This window comes from Callithrix jacchus, chromosome 5, assembly GCF_049354715.1.
Source record: "Callithrix jacchus isolate 240 chromosome 5, calJac240_pri, whole genome shotgun sequence".
Lineage (NCBI taxonomy): Eukaryota > Metazoa > Chordata > Mammalia > Primates > Cebidae > Callithrix > Callithrix jacchus.
Window position 1 is genome coordinate 63,417,094 of NC_133506.1, and position 14,165 is coordinate 63,431,258.

General features: G+C 52.6%; 1 protein-coding gene across 2 annotated transcripts in view; it reads left to right on the forward strand.

Annotated features, from left to right (window-relative positions):
• The first annotated feature begins 10,042 nt into the window (after positions 1–10,042).
• The window catches only part of NXN (nucleoredoxin), a 165,176-nt gene continuing 161,053 nt past the window's right edge, over positions 10,043–14,165 (forward strand). For both annotated transcript variants that reach the window (XM_035299239.3, XM_054256967.2), the window contains exons 1-2: positions 10,043–10,086; positions 10,225–10,975. In XM_035299239.3, the coding sequence (XP_035155130.1) occupies positions 10,610–10,975 (366 nt within the window). In that variant the 5' untranslated portion in view covers positions 10,043–10,086; positions 10,225–10,609. The remainder of the gene's footprint in view (positions 10,087–10,224; positions 10,976–14,165) is intronic.

Below are 14,165 nucleotides of genomic sequence, written 5' to 3' on the forward strand. Positions count from 1 at the left end.
CTGCTGGGCACGGTGGCTCACACCTGTAATCGAAGCCCTTCGGGAGGCTGAGGCGGGAAAACTGCTTGAGTCCAGGAGGTTGATGCAGTGAGTCATGACCTTGCCGCTGCACTCCAGCATGAGCAACAGAACGAGACCCTGTCTTAAAAAAAAAATAAAAGAGGAGTCCTCTAAGTCGACAATGGTCATTTTATTCAGAAGGCTGCACAAACCACTTTGAAAGGACTGGGGAGGGGGGCATTCCATAGCCCAGAGCCTCACAGATATGTCTCAGTTGTAAGAGGATATGACGCATCCTTATTTATTTATTTTTTTGAGGTGGAGTCCCGCTCTTGTTGCCCAGGCTGGGGTTCAATGGCTCAATCTCGGTTCACCACAACGTCCACCTGCTGGGTTCAAATGATTCTCTTGCCTCACTCAGCCTCCCGAGTAGCTGGGATTACAGGCACCCGCCACCACACCTGGCTAACTTTTGTATTTTTAGTAGAGACAGGGTTTCACCATGTTGGTCAGGCTGGTCTCGAACTCCTGACCTCAGGTGATCCACCTGCCTGGGCCTCCCAAAGTGCGGAGATTACAGATGCGAGCCACTGCTCCTGGCTGAAGTGTCCTTCTTTTAAGGGTCTCTGGGCCCCAGAGAAGAAATGGGTGGTAGCCCTCCTGGAAGCCATACTTTTGGGACACGTTGTTCTGGGATCAGGATGGAATACCCAGCCAACATGGAATACCCAGTCAGGTCTTATGTGAGGGCAGAAGCTCTCAGCTTTTCTCTCTGAAGTGACTTTCCCCACAAGAGGACATTGATTGTCTGGTCTGGTGTGACAGATGGGATAAGGCCTGACATGGCTGGCTACAGAAGTGGGTGTGGGGCCTCCAGCCATGAGAGTCATGGGGACCCACAGGGCGCAGGCAAGGAAGAGCATCCCAGGCTCCGGGCAGGGTCCCCTCCCTCCCGTCTCCACAGTGAAGCTCACTTAGCAGCACTGTCTGTTTATCATGATAGAGAGAGAATTGAGACTCTGTCTCAAAAAAGGAAATTGTTAATACGCCATTAATGTACAAGTAAAATCTTTTACAGGCAACTCCCAATTAAACCGGATAAGTATTTTATTTGCATCCATTTTGATTCAGATTTCATGGAATCAATTATTTCCTAAATGAGGTGGACTGAGAAAACTTTCCTCATCTTTTATCATCAAATGTTCATTTTATACTAACAGCTTTGTTATAATGGAATTCGATTTTCTGTGTGAGGGATTTTTCTCTTTCATTCAGAACTGCCCTGCTGTATTTTAAATATTTCATTCTGCACTTATAGTAGCTTATTCTTTGAATAAGTTCTTATTCAAAAATTCAAAAACTATTTTTTGGAGTAAAATATCATCTTCCATATTTTTCTCACATCTATTTCTAGTCTTCCAGTTTCCTTCCCCAAGCAACCTGTTACTATTTCTTAAATATCTTTCCAGATCTATTTCATGCATATATATAAGCATTGTATTTGATGTGTGTGTGTGTGTGTGTGTGTGTGTGTGTTTCAGCATGTAAAAGAATTACAAATGGGGCCGGGTGCTCATGCCTGTAATCCCTGACATTCAGAGGGCTAAGCTGGGAGGATCAGTTGAAGCCAGGAGTTCAAGACCAGCCTGGGCAGCATAGTGAGACACCATGTCTAAAAAAAAAAAAATTAGCCGGGCATGGTGGAGTGCACCTGTAGTTCCATCTACCCAGGAGGCTGCTGTGGGAGGGTCACTGGAGCCCAGGAGTTGGAGGCTGCAGTGAGCTGTGACCACATCACTAAACTGCAGCCTGGGCAGCAGAGCAAGACCCTGTTTCTTTTTCTTTTCTTTTTTTTTTTGAGACAGAGTCTCGCTCTGTCCCCCAGGCTGGAGTGCAGTGGTGCCATCTCGGCTCACTGCAACCTCCACCTTCCAGGTTCAAGCGATTCTCCTGCCTGAGTCTTCTGAGTAGCTGGGATTACAGGTGCCCACGACCATGCATGGCTAATTTTTATATTTGTAGTAGAGATGGGGTTTCACCATGTTGGCTGGGCTGTGTCAAACTCCTGACTTCAAATGATCCACCCACCTCAGACTCCCAATGTGCTGGGATTATAGGCATGAGCCACCACCGCTGGCCAAGACCTGTTTCTGTAAAAAAAAAAAAAAAAAATTACAGGCTGGACATGGTGACTCACCCCTGTAATCCCAGCAATTTGGGAGGACAAGGTGGGTGGATCATGAGGTCAGGAGTTTGAGATCAGCCTGGCCAACATGAAACCCCATCTCTATTAAAATACCAAAAATTAGCCAGGTGTAAAAGGCAGGCGCCTGTAATGCCAGCTACTCAGGAGGCTGAGACAGGACAATGGCTTAAACCCGGGAGGTGGAGGTTGCAGTGAGCCAAGATCACACCACTGCAAAAAAAAAAAAAAAAAAAAAAAAAAGCCTGTGGTTCCTACTCCTGTGATTCCATGCCACCTTCTCTCTTCTACACCACGGAGAGTCCCCATGATCAGCTGACAGAGAAAGGGAAGACTCACATCCTGCTTCTGTACCATGTACAGGCACCATCCAGAGCTGGGCAGCTGCTGCCCGACAGCCTCATTCTTGGACATCCATGAAGGGCAGCAGTGGAGGTGGACCCTCTCAGCCAGCAGAAGCTGGAGCAGTATTGCGCTTGGAAGGAGAAATGGCTAGAGGTGAAAGCAATATGGATTCACGGACTGTAGCCAGTGATCTGTGAGAGAGTCGGGGACTTGGAGGGAACATGATTGGAAAGCTGGTGACAAGGAAACTGAGGGAAGAGGTGTGTGGCAAAAAACACAAAGACACCTGTGTACTATGTCAATGCTGAGTGACGGAGTGAGAGAATGGCCCGTCCTGTGGACGCTGGTCAGCCTCTTCCCCACCGCCGCTGTTACCACCCAGTGGGCTCATGAACAAAGTGGCCATGAGGGCAAGGGTGAAGCTTATTCGTGGGCTCACAAAATGGACTTTTACTCACCATCCTGGCTACAGCTGCTCTCAGTGCCCAATCTGCCAGCAGCCAGGACCAGCCCTGAACCCCAAATACCCCCATTCCCCGGGGTGATGAGCCAGCCACCTGGTGACAGGTTGACGACATGGGACCACTTCCATCGCAGAAGGGGCAGCATTTTTTCCTCACTGGAGCAGATGCTTGCTCTAGGTCGGGATTTGCTTTTCCTGCGTGCCATGATCCTGCAAAATCTCCTGTGTCCGTGGACTCACAGGATGCCTCACCCGCCGTCAGGGTACGCCACACAGCATTGCTTCTGACCAAGGAACCCACTTCTCAGCAAAGAAAGCATGGCCATGAACCCATGCTCATGGACTCACTGCTAAAAACGTCCTAAAGGGCAGGGCGTGGTAGCTCATGCCTGTAATCCAAGCACTTTGGAGGCCAAGGCGGGCAGATCACCTGAGGTCAGGAGTTCCAGACGAGCCTGATCAACATGGTGAAACCCCGTCTTTAAAATAAATAAATAGAATAAAAACGTCCTAAGTGCTCTTACCATCTGCCCACCATCTTGAAGCAGCTGGTTTGATAGAATGATGGGATGGCCTTTGGAAGACTCCATCGCAGCGCCAGCTGGGTGGCAAGGCCTTGGAGGGCTGGGGCAGAGTTCTCCAGGAGGCAGTATATGTTCTGAGTCTGAATGGAGTGTAGGGTGCTGTTTCTCCCACAGCCAGGACTCACTGGTCCAGGAATCAAGGGGTGGCAGTGAGAGTGGCACCAGTTGCCAGTACCCCTAGTGCCCCAGCAGCAAGATGTTTGCTTCCTGTTCCCGAGACCTTCTGCTCTGCTGGCCTAGGGGTCTTATTTCTAAACTGAGGAATGTTTCCCTCAGGAGACCCCACAGTGATGCCACTGAACTTCCAGTGAAGACTTCTGCTGGGCCCATTTGGCCTCCCACTGCCTCTGAATCAACAGATGGATGACAGAGGTTCTGTGCAGCGAGGGTGATTGGTCCTAGATTGGACCACGAGTCCGCGACTGAAGTGAGCAAGGGTATGTCTGGCATAGAGGAGGTCCTGCAGGGTGTCTCCTAGTGGACCACGGCCTATGACTTGGGCAATGGAAAACCACAATAATTCAATCCAGGCAGGACTACCAAGGGCCCAGGCATTTCAGGAATGAAGATTTGGGTCACTCACCAGGAAAAGACCACAACCCACTGAGGAGCTTACTGAAAGCAAAGGGAATACATATTTAGTAGTGAAAGAAGGTCATTATAAATACCAGCCACGGCACGCACAGCGGCTCACACCTGTAATCCCAGAACTTTGGGGGACCAGGTGGGTGGATCACCTGAGGTCAGGAGTTCAAGACCAGCCTGACCAACGTAGTGAAGCCCGGTCTCTACTAAAAATACAAAAAACTAACCAGACATGGTGGTGGGTACCTGTACTTCCAGCCACTCATGAGGCTGAGGCAGGAGAATAGCTTGAACCCGGGAGGCAAAGGTTGCAGTGAGCCAAGATCCTGCCATTGCACTCCAGCCTGGGCAACAAGAGCAAAAGTCCATCTCAAAAAAAACACTCTAATATCACAATAAAGTGAGTCACAAATATTTTGGTTTCCCAGTGCATATAAAGTTATGTTTAGGCAGGGGCAGTGGTTTCTGCCTGTAATCCAGCACTTTCGGAGGCTGAGCCAGGTGGATCACTTGAGGTCAGGACTTCAAGACCAGCCTGGCCAACATGGTGAAACCCCATCTCTGCTAAAAATACACACACACAAAAGCAAAAATACAAAAATTAGCTGTAATCCCAGCTACTTGAAGACTGAGGCAGGAGAAGCACTTGAACCCAGGAGGTGGAGGTTACAGTGAGCTGAGATCATGCCACTGCACTCCAGCCTGGGCAACAGAGCAAGACTCCATTATGTTTGGAGTCTTGCACTATAATCTATTAAGTGTGCAATAGCATTATGTGCAGAAAAGAATGCATAAACCTCCCTTAAAATACTTTGTTGCTAAAAGATGCTAATGCTCATTTGAGCCTTCAGCAAGTTGCCTCAGTGTTGACGGCTGGTGGTGACTGATCAGGACGGTGGTTGCTGAAGGTTGGGTGGTTGTGGCACAAGTTCTTAAAATCAGACAGCAGGCCGGGCACGGTGGCTCACACCTGTGATCCCAGCACTTTGGGAGGCCAAGGTAGGCAGATCACGAGGTCAAGAGATTGAGACCATCCTGGCCAACCCCGTCTCTACAAAAACACAAAAATTAGCCAGGCGTGGTGGCACGCACCTGTAGTCCCAGCTACTCAGGAGGCTGAGGCAGGAGAATTGCTTGAACCCGGGAGGTGGAAGTTGCAGTGAGCTGAGATCATGCCACTGCACTCCAGCCTGGCACCTGGCAACAGAGCAAGACTCTGTCTCAAAAAAAGAAAAAGAAAAGAAATCAGACAGCAGTGAAGTGTCTGGCTCTCATTTTCATGAAAGATTTATCTGTAGCGTGTGATGTTTGATAACAGTAGGACTTTTTTCAAATTTTGGATGTCACAACCTAGTTGATGTGATGTTCTAAGTCCTTTGCTGTCATTTCAACAATGTTCACAGCATCTTCCCAAGGAACAGAACCCATCTCAGGAAAGCACTATCTTCGCTCAGCTACAGGAAGCAAGTCCTCATGGGTTCCAGTTTGATCATGAGATTGCAGCAATCTCAGCCACACCTTCAGGCTCCACCTCTAACTCTAGTTCGCTCATTGTTTCTACCATGTCTGCACTTTCTTTTTTTTTTGAGATGGAGTTTCACTCTCGTTGCCCAGGCTGGAGTTCAATGGCACAATCTCGGCTCACTGCCAGAGTTCAAGCCATTCTCCTGCCTCAGCCTCCCAAGTAGCTGGGCTTACAGGCATGAGCCACTGTGCCTGGCCCACATCTGCACTTTCTTCCTTCACGGAAGATGTGTGACGGTTGGAATCAACTTCTTCCAAACTCCTGTTAATGTTGATATTTTGACCTTCTCCCAACAGTTACAAATGCTTTTTTTTTTCTTTTGAGAAGGGGTCTTGCTCTGTCGCCCAGGCTGGAGAGCGGTGGTGCAGTCAAAGCTGACTGCAGCCTCAACCTCCTGGGATCAATCCATCCTCCCACCTCAGCCTCCTGAGTAGCTAGGACTGCAGGCATATGCCACCACGCTAGTTAATATTTGTTGTTTTTGAGACAGGGTCACGCTCTGTCACCCCAGCTGGAGTGTAGTGGCACAATCATGCTCACTGAAAGCCTCAAGCTCCTGGGCTCAGTTTATCCTCCCACTTCAGCCTCTTGAGTGGCTGGGACCACAGGTGCATGCCACCACACCCAACTAATTTTTTAGTAGATACAGAGTTTTGCCATGTTTCCCAAGCTGGTCTCAAACTCCTGAGCTCAAGCAATCCACCTGACCTGGCTTCCCAAAGTGCTGGATTACAGGCGTGAGCCACCACACCAGGCCCACCTCATGGGTGTTACTGTTTCTGAAGACCAAGGACTAATTTATGCATCTTAAAAGTGACAAATATTTATTCTGTGTGAATTTTGTATGACATCATGTGCCTTAGAATGCAATTTCTGAAGAGAAAACTCTGTAATATGTCTGTTCTGTACAATACATGTTGAGGCTTGTGTGTGTGTGTGTGTGTGTGTGTGTGTGTATGTGTGTCTGTGTTTGCTTTGTTGCCCAGGCTGGAGTGCAACAAATCTTGGCTCACTGCAACCTCTGCCTCCTGGGTTTAAGCGATTCTCCTGCCTCAGCCTCCTGAGTAGCTAGGATTACAGGTAGGTGCCACCATGCCTGGCTAATTTTTTTGTATTTTAAGTACAGACAGGGTTTCTCCATGTTGATCAAACTGGTCTTACTCCTGACCTCAGGTGATCTACCTGCCTTGGCCTCCCAAATTGCTGGGATTACAGCAAAGGCTGCCTTCGCCCCTGGCCATTCATACATATTTTGAAACAATACTTTTCAGAATAGCCAAGTCAATTCATGTACTGTCACAAGCTAAACACCAGTAGGGACATACTCCTTAAGTGTACCACATAAACAGAGAGTGATTTCTGTAAGCCAGAGGACACTGGCTAATTCTTCACAGGATGCCAGATAACTCTGTTTGGGCTTCTTGTAACACCCACTAGAATTATGATTTGGGGACCATTTCCATTGCAAATCCCCTCTTTCCACGCCCCTTTAAAAGGCAGCTGCGATATTTGGCTTTCAACCAAGGCCTGCTGCATCCACAATTCTCTAAATTTTATTTATATTTCATGTGCATTCCCCAGGTGCCAGATGCTGGTTTGGACACACTCCAGTGGAAAGTGCTTTCCTGTAAAATCAGAAAAGCAAAATACGGAACAAACCTCCTCTTTATATCAGACCTGCACCACGTATACCAAAGTTAAGTATGCTAATATTTGCAGTCCCCCAAATTGCCTGCTCACCAGTGGCTTGTCCTTTGGCTGTCATAGCATGTAAATGCTGATAGCCCCTTCACATTTCTTTTTTCTGAGAGGGAATCTCGCTCTGTCACCCAGGCTGGAGTGCAGTGGTGTGATCTTGGCCGATTGCAACTGTTGCCTCCTGGGTTCAAGTGATTCTCCTGCCTCAGCCTCCTGAGTAGCTGGGATTACAGGTGCCCTCTACCACACCTAGCTCAATTTTGTATTTTTAGTAGAGTCAGGGTTTCTCCATGTTGGCCAGGCTGGTCTTGAACTCCAAACTTCAGGTGATCCTCCCACCTTGGCCTCCCAAAATGCTGGGATTACAAGTGTGAGCCACCGTGCCCAGCATATTCCTTTAGTTTTCATAATTTCGAAAGTGTCGGAGTGTAGGAATCTCATGCTTTTTCAATAGTTCCTAATCTATGTACTCAATGCATGGACTTTTCAAATAGAATTTGGATGAGATGATAAAACATTGTAACCCATTTACAGGATTTTAAAAGACACTGAGTAACTTAATATATATGATATGAGTAGCTTTCATTGTTTTCACCAATGGTGGGTGGTGGCTCATGGCTGTAATCCCAGAATTTTGGGAGGCTGAGGTGGGCAGATCATTTGAAGCCAGGAGTTCAAGACCAACCTGGCCAACATGGAGAAACCCCGTCTCTACTAAAAATACAAAAGTAGCCGGGCAAGGTGGCACCCAACTGTAGTCCCAGCTACTCAGGAGGCTGAGGCAGGAGAATTGCTTGAACCCAAAGGCAGAGGTTACAGTGAGCCAGGATTGTGCCATTGCACTCCAGCCTGGATAACAAGAGCGAGACTCCCTTAAAAAAGTTTTCACTAAAAAGTGATGGTTTCTGTGTGTGTTTCATGATATTGTCTCTACAGTGGCTGGACTTTCAGCATGAGTCTCCTCAGAATCAAGGTGGAAGCTGACTTTGCAGCAGGGTTCTAGCGTGCTTGGAGGGCAGTCCTCTGCGCCTAGGGTCTCAGCTGTGTCATGAGCGATAGGAGGAGGTGACCAAGAAAGTGGATATAGGGCCGGGCGCGGTGGCTCAAGCCTGTAATCCCAGCACTTTGGGAGGCCGAGGCGGGTGGATCACCAGGTCAACAGATCGAGACCATCATGGTCAACATGGTGAAACCCCGTCTCTACTAAAAATACAAAAATTAGCTGGGCATGGTGGCACGTGCCTGTAATCCCAGCTACTTGGGAGGCTGAGGCAGGAGAATTGCCTGAACCCAGGAGGCGGAGGTTGCGGTGAGCCGAGATCGCGCCATTGCACTCCAGCCTGGGTAACAAGAGTGAAACTCCGTCTCAAAAAAAAAAACAAAAAACAAAAAATTAGCTGGGCATGGTGGTGCACGCCTGTAATCCCAGCTACTCGGGAGGCTGAGGCAGGAGAATTGCCTGAACCCAGGAGGCGGAGGTTGCGGTGAGCCGAGATCGCGCCATTGCACTCCAGCCTGGGTAACAAGAGCGAAACTCGGTCTCAAAAAAAAAAAAAGAAAAGAAAGTGGATATAATTTGTAGAGACGCCAATCCACTCTCGGCTTCCATTGCCACCCGCTTCTACCTGTTTTATACGGTAACATTTCGCCCCGCTGAAAACCCGTACCCTTCCTTCCAATACCCTAGAAAAACGGAGAACCTTCCATGTGAAAGCGTTTTGTGCAGAAAGCTTGACATTACAATTAGCTCCCGAAAGGCGTCCGGTGGTGTGTGTGCGCGCGCGGAAAGCCGCTGTAACATGACAACGTCGCGCCTGGTGTCCCGCCGGGATCGTTTCACAGCTGGAGTCCTCTCGGCCTCAGGGGTCACTCTGCCCTTAGGTGGCGGGGGACGCTCCGAAGCGGCGGGTTTACATCTTCCACGTGGCCGGCCGGGCCCCGCACCTGCTGCGCGCGGCGGTGGGGGCCGGGGAGGCGCTGGGAGCCGGAGGACTCGCCCCGGACCTCGGACCACCTGCTTCATCCAGTTTCTACCTAAGCGCCGAGAGCGTCCCGCCCGCGAGCAGGAAGAACAAATCCCTAGAAACGTTCTCAACGATCCACAGACCTGATCTGGTGCCCGAGCGGGTTCGGGAGCGCGGCCAGCGTGGTCTGGAGGCGCGCGGGACCCTTCGCGTCCATCTGCGGGGCTGACCCCCGGACCGATCCGCACGCTGCGACCTGCCCCCCGCAGGTATCGCGGGTGTTTGTTCTGCCACCCGGGTTCCCGGCAGCCGGCCAGGCCCACCGGAAGCGGCGAGGCGCCCTCGGCCCCCTCGGACCAGCTCATTAACACCCGAAGTCTGTGTCCAGCTAGGACCGCCCCCGCGGGAGGACGCGGGCCCATCATCGCCTGGGGGAACTGGGGGAGGCAGGCGGAACGAGGGGGCGGGGCGTGGAGCGGGGGAATGAGGGGCGGGGCGGGGGCAGGAGGAAGGGGGGGGAATGAGGGGGCGGGGCCAGGACGGTGGGAACCAGGGGGCTGGGGGGAAGGGGGGAGATGGGCGGGGAGAGGGGGTGGAGGCAGGAGGAGGCGGGGAATGATGGGGCGGGGCCAGGGGCGGGGGGAACGAGGAGGCCGGGCGGCGGGGGCGGGCTTTGTGCAGGGACGGAGGGAGAAAAGGCCGGGAGGAACAAGGCCAGGGTGAGGGGCTCCGCCGGGGGCCGGGGTCTCCGGGGGTCTGGAGGGAATTTAGAATCGGGGGGTGGAGAGAAAATGGGGGCCGGACTGCAGCCCGAGAAGCGCCGGCTCAGGGACTCTTCTTTCTTCACTTCCGCCCAGGCTTTCCCGGGAGAGTGAGGCGTTGCGGGTCCGGCTTCTCTCCGGAGCGATCATCCCGCATACCCGGCCAGCTGCTGCGGACTCGGCCCGGGAGGACAGTGCAGGCCCCGGACGGCCGCAGAGGGGGCGGGGCGCGGGCCTGAGGGGCGTGGCCTGGCGGGGGGGTGGGCAGAGGGGGCGCGGCGGAGGTCGGTGGAGGGGCGTGGAGCGGGTGGGCAAAGAGGCGTGGCGCGGGCTGAGGGGCGTGGCGAAGGCGTCCCTCGTGGGCGGGGCTCCGCTCTCCCCAGTGCCCGCCGCTGCCGCCGCCTTCGCCCGCCTCGCGGACTGAGGGAGACTGAGGGAGCTTGGGGGTCGCAGCCGCCTGCTGGGCCTGCGGTGGGCCAGGATGTCGGGCTTCCTGGAGGAGCTGCTGGGCGAGAAGCTGGTGACGGGCGGCGGCGAGGAGGTGGATGTGCACTCGTTGAGCGCCCGCGGCATTGCGCTGCTCGGGCTCTACTTCGGTTGCAGCCTGAGCGCCCCCTGCGCGCAGCTCAGCGCCAGCCTGGCCGCCTTCTACGGGCGCCTGCGGGGGGACGCGGCGGCCGGGCCGGGACCGGGGCCGGGGGCGGGGGCTGGGGCGGCGGCGGAGCCCGAGCCGCGGAGGCGTCTGGAGATCGTCTTCGTGTCCTCCGACCAGGACCAGCGGCAGTGGCAGGACTTCGTGCGGGACATGCCGTGGCTGGCGCTGCCCTACAAGGAGAAGCACCGGAAGGTGAGCGACCGGGCCTCGCCACCCCTGCCCGACCCTCCCCTGCCGCCCCTGCCCGCCCCCCGCTGACCGCCCTCCCCGCCGTCCCCCGCCCTCCCCCACTGTCCGCCGCCCCCGTCCCGCTGTACGCCCGCTTCCGGAACCCCACTGTCCCCCTTCCCTCCCCCCGCTGGCCCCTGCCCCCCTCCACCCCGCGCTGTGTCCGCGCCCTTATCCCCAGGACCCGTCTCTGGCTCGGGGGTTCCGCGGCAACTCCTCGATGCGGGTCCACCTAGGTCCCCGGGACCCCGGCTCGAGCCCTTCCCACCCCCGGTCCACACGCGTTGGGAGCCTCGGGTAGGGGCGGCTGCGCTCGGGGGTGCGGGTTTCGAGATCTCTTCCCCCCCGAGCAGAGGCGCTGGGAGGGGTCCCTTCTTGCCTCAGCCGCCGACCTCCCCGGGTCCCCACTGTGAGGAGGGGAGAGGAGGCCGCGCGCCCCCCGTCCGCAGTTCCCGGAGTGGGAAGTTTCCTCCCGAGAGAAACCGCTTTCTCGGAGCCCCGTCCCGGGGACCTAGGGGCTGAGGCCGAGGTCAGGCCGCCCCCAGCCCTGGAGAGGCCCCCGGCGACCGTGGCTGTGGCCGAGAAGGGCGCTCGCCCCTCTATCCCCCGCGCGCGCCTCTCGGCCCAGCCTGAGTTCGGGGCCCCGGGGAAGCTGCATTGTCTCGCCTCCCGCCGGCCTCTCCGGAGCCTCCAGGCGCGGGAACGCGGCCGCGGCCCGGGGTGGGCCCTGTTGTTTCCGCGACCTTGGCATCATCGGGGCCCACCGCCTGCGAGGAGGATTTGGGGGAACGCAAGCTTGGCGTCCGCTCTCCCCGTTTCCCGGTTCGCTGCTGAGATTCGTTGAGGTCTGAGTGTCTCCCTCGGGTGCAGAGGTCTGTCTCTGTTATAGTACGACGCGTTCAGGACGTTTTGTGATGAATGGAGTCGGGAAAAGTTCTGGAGCGCTGTTGCTAGTGAGTGTGGCTCATGCAACGTGTGGATCCAGCCCCTTCCCCGTTTAAGGAAAGCCCGTTTCTGGAGTGGACTGAGGGGCTATTCTGGGGGCGTTTAGCTTCCTCTGGGGAGCATGGTGAGGCTGCCACGTGTTCCTTTTATGTGAACAGACTCTTGCTGAGAAGCAGGATTTACATTTGGTGGGAGCAGAAGCTTATACTTTGTGACCCCAGATGTCCTGAGGAAATCACTCATCCCGAAGCAGTGAAAGGTAGAGACTTGGGATTTAAAGTGTGACATACAGTTGTCCAGTGCGGTTTGTACATTTCACATGGAGAAAACACAGGCTCACGGCCTGTCCAAGGCAGGAGTTGGCATTTTAGCTGCACTCTAGGTTATCTTGTCCATTTTGATTGACGTGGTTGATAGATTATGAATATGCATGGCCACTACTTTTTGATTCAAAATACGGAATCCTTTGTTTTCCTTGGTGGTGGTTTTTATGATACTTTCGTGGGGAAATAATGTCCAGAAAGTGATTTACCAAAAAAAATTTTCATTGTTGGGGCAAGTTTCTGTTGTGAAGTCTATTTAGAATAGTGTCTGTATCGGGTGATACGAATGATTTCTAGCTTTTGAAAATATAGAGTGATGGTAAAATATTACAGGCTTAAGGCCTGTTGTGTTTTTTACTGAAGAGGAAATACATTTTTTGGTTAGTAAAAATATGGAGTAAACAGATGTTTTGCAAATGCCTGAAGCTTTTTCCTAAAAAGGAGAATATTTGATAGGCTGTGGCTGGTTCTCTATACCCCGGACAGACTCTTTGCATGACAAAGAGTATTCTGCAGCCCTAGGCTGGACCTCTGATTCCTCCATGATGAGCCTATGGATGAAGTAGGGCTGACTATCATTTGAAAATACAGTTCAGATGCTGGACGGCCCAAACCCTGGAGTGTTATTAGCATCTTAAACATGTATTTTTTTGCTCAGTTTTTCTGGCTCATGTCCTATACTTGATTCTCTAAATCCAGTCCAGTTTTCGAGGATGCACTTTCTGCCCTGGGTCGTGAAGGAAACCACTCAAGATCTTACCCCAGAAGCATTCTTATTCTCGGTGAGAGAGATACCAAGGAAAAAGACTCCAGCTGTCTTTCGTATGGAAAACATACTCTTGGAAATGACAAAAACTGTGTACAGACTGTAAAAGGAAGTGTTCCCCCCCACCCCCGCCTTGAAACCAAAGAGATGTAGAACAAATGCCTTTTCTGTAACCGAGTTATTGTCCCGTTTGAAGTTAGGGTGTTCAGAAGCACATGAGCTGGTGATGCTAATTTCACCGTCAGAGCAAGTAAAGAGCCCAGAGTGCCCCCAGGTGAGGGCACTGAACCGGCGAACACGTACCCCCATGTGAAGGCACTGAACGGGCGAACTTGTACCCCCAGGTGAGGGCACTGCATGGTCAAACGCTTGCCCCCCCAGTTGAGAGCACTGAACGAGCGAATGCCGTGCCCCCTAGGTGAGGGCACTGAATGAGCGAATGCCGTGCCCCCTAGGTGAGGGCACTGAACAAGTGAACACAAGCACGCCTTGTTGATGGACTCTGATCATGCCGTTGTACCAACTATAAAAATAGCTTTAGAGAAGGGAATTTTGTTTTACATTGCAGGGAAACCAGAGTTCCACATTGCTAATTTTTTTTCATTTCTCATTAACATTTGTTTTTTCCCATGGGGGTAACAAAGGGTATGGTTCTCATTAGCTATTGGCTTGCATTTTTCTTTTTTTTTTTTGAGACAGAGTTTCGCTTGTTACCCAGGCTGGAGTGCAATGGCGTGATCTTGGCTCACCGCAACCTCCACCTCCTGGGTTCAGGCAATTCTCCTGCCTCAGCCTCCTGAGTAGCTGGGATTACAGGCACGCGCCACCATGCCCAGCCAATTTTTTTTGGTATTTTTAGTAGAGACGGGGTTTCACCATGTAGACCAGGATGGTCTTGTTCTGTTGACCTTGTGATCCACCCACCTCGGCCTCCCAAAGTGCTGGGATTACAGGCTTGAGCCACTGCGCCCAGCCAGCTTGCATTTTTCTAAAGAAAATTGAAAAATTATGGTGGGTAAAGAAAATGCTGTGTGTTATTTATTTATTTTTTTAATTAATCTCTCTTTTATGTCGTAAAAGAGTCTGGGATGGCCATCTAAGCATGTATTTTGCCTGGTTC